The sequence below is a fragment of the Penicillium arizonense genome, assembly GCF_001773325.1.
Source record: "Penicillium arizonense strain CBS 141311 chromosome Unknown PENARI_contig159, whole genome shotgun sequence".
Lineage (NCBI taxonomy): Eukaryota > Fungi > Ascomycota > Eurotiomycetes > Eurotiales > Aspergillaceae > Penicillium > Penicillium arizonense.
In genome coordinates, this window is record NW_019173436.1 from 4,323 (window position 1) to 6,802 (window position 2,480).

General features: G+C 47.1%; 1 protein-coding gene across 1 annotated transcript; it reads right to left on the reverse strand.

The window, feature by feature from the left end:
* Positions 1–498: 498 nt before the first annotated feature.
* On the reverse strand, positions 499–1,069 carry PENARI_c159G09657 (uncharacterized protein; the record flags this gene model as incomplete). Its single annotated transcript, XM_022638044.1, has 2 exons — positions 499–906; positions 953–1,069. 2 exons carry the CDS (start codon positions 1,067–1,069, stop codon positions 499–501), a joined length of 525 nt encoding a protein of 174 aa, XP_022482099.1.
* Between the last annotated feature and the right edge of the window lie 1,411 nt (positions 1,070–2,480).

Genomic DNA, 2,480 nt, shown 5'->3' on the forward strand with positions numbered 1-2,480 from the left:
GAATGTTTTTTAACCCCAATAACGACAATCTCTCCGGCTTCAAGTGGACGGGTCCAGATTCTCCGTTCATTTCTACTCAGGCTAGCGATAATTTCTACATGTCAGCGTTCGCTTTTTTTTCCCGAAGAGGTGCAATAGATAGAGCGTCGACTAGCTCGGCTTGGTTCGACATCTGGCGAGACTATAGGAGAGCATATATTCTTTTTTCCCTGGGTTGAAACGGCCCAGGGGAATCTGTGTCGGGTACGCAGGCAGGCAGTTGCTAGACACAGTCGCCCGACATAGGATTGGTGAAATAGCCATTAGCTTCCGCATGATCCTATGGCCTAGTACGGAGCCTCTACCGCATTCCACGACGGCTATTCATGCCCTTCTTACTGTAAATACGCGCCAAATATAGAATGCTTCCATGCGGTAATTCTCTTTCAATTGCGGCTCTATCGTATTATCTCCAAGTTGTTACAGTAAGACATAGGACAGATATGAACATGCAATACTTCACTCTTCTCTTGCGTTGTCCAAAAACCCTGGTAGATTGAGTCTGCAAGGGTGATCCCAGTCATCGAGTACCCTAATCAGTGGACCCCGAGATGATTCCAGTGCCTGCTCAAAGAAGCGCAGCCGAGACAGCTGCTTGTCGTGGCGAAGCTGAAGACCGTCCCTCGTTTTGCTCAGGTGTGTGCTAGCCTCCTTCAAGATCTGATTGCTCTGCTCTAGCTTCTGGCCATCGATGTGCTTGGACAGGCATGACTCCCATAGGCGTCGATAGAGTCCGACAAGTCGAGCCGCTGGAAAGGCGAATTTGGGATCATCGCGTTCGAGGTCTGCTAGCACTTTTAAAATAGGTTGAAAGGGTTCCGTCACCAAGGTATGTCTTGTTTCTGCTTCCTGTTGCGAGGGAGAGAGCTGCAAAGGTCAGCAAAAGCATTGAAAGCTGAGTCGTTTCACTTACCATTGGCGTATGATCAGAAGCTTCCTGTGAATTGTCTTTTTCACAAACGATTGGCAATGCACTGAGCTGCTGTTCTCCTTCTCTTTCCTGGTCTGGCGAGCTGTTTGAGGCATCCATGTCGTCTGTAGGAGAAAGTCGAGGGTCTGAGCAATACCACCTCCATCAATCCTTGGAGTCTTTTATAGACTACAGTAACTATACAGACATAGTTGGTTATGTACTCAGTCTCACTATCACCATGAAAGTCAATCAACGCAGACGGATTTTGAATTTCAGAGCTCCGTTAGCATCCCATTCAATGATGGTGATGGTGATCCAGTCTCGCGGTGTTGATGGATAGTGAGTGTACCTCATACTCAGTGGCTCACTGGTGATGAAAGTTCCTCCAGGTGATATATATTTGATCACAACACTTTTTCCACATTCGTTGAAAGCCTCAGAAATCCCAAAATCAGATAGAGTAAAACTTAAAGTACTGAAAAAGGAAAGTGAAAGAACAAGGTATCTATTTCAACGCTGGTCACAAGTTCAAAAGTTGACTAAAGTCAACAACGAAGGGCAACCAACGGGTTGACGGATCGAGTACCGGCGCCCGCGCGACCGTGGCCTGACGCTTTCCGCAGTCTAGACGGACAGAACCACACACAGCTCAGACAACCAACACTCAAGCGAGGCCGGAAAAAATCCATGATTATTAGTGACGACAATTTGAGCGCTTTTTGGTAAATCCAATATTGATTAGCTTCCAGTGCCTCATTATAGAAGACCGTAGATTCAACAGTGAGCCAACGTTTCTTAACCGACTCACTTGACTCATTTTCAACATGACTCTAGCACATTTTTCTCGCTGGGCATCTAAAATGACACCAGAATTCCGCTGCAAATAGTTGCGGTAGAACGAAGGCATGGGTCGCAACAGGCCTCACTTGGGATAGGCGTCGTGTCCTTCAACGTTTGCTCCCTAATAGAGCACGTACGCGACAGGAGCCGAGAAGCCTATAAATACGTCCTCTGCTCCCAGCAATTTGTTCTCCAATACTATCACTTGGCTATGCAGAGTCGAGGCCTTCGGTTTGAGGCACCTGATAAGTTCTTCCCTTTGACCTACTGGATTTCCACTGTACTGACATCTATACTGTAATTACGTTGTGGACCGACAAGCTAGAAAGTGCTTGTGAGACGTGACTACCACCAGGTCCACTTTGCTACCCATGCCAGCCGATCTAATAACAAGATTTGGGTTAGCTGGTCAAAGTATCTATGCGAACATCTGTCCACCATAGCAGCCCACCACTGTCCCGCCCCTGAATATATCGATGCAAAAGAGCGATTTCCATACCAGGTATGTAGATTTCAGCGCGACCATTTCCGAAACTGGACTAACTTCAAAGACGATGCGAAACAGAAATCCGTGCATTCCGTCCAATATACACCAGCGCAAAAACCTCGGAGCCCATTTCCGTGTCTTCTTCTCTAGTATTGACCTCCAGAACATGTGAGTAATGGAGTACCTCCCCGATCTACAAGC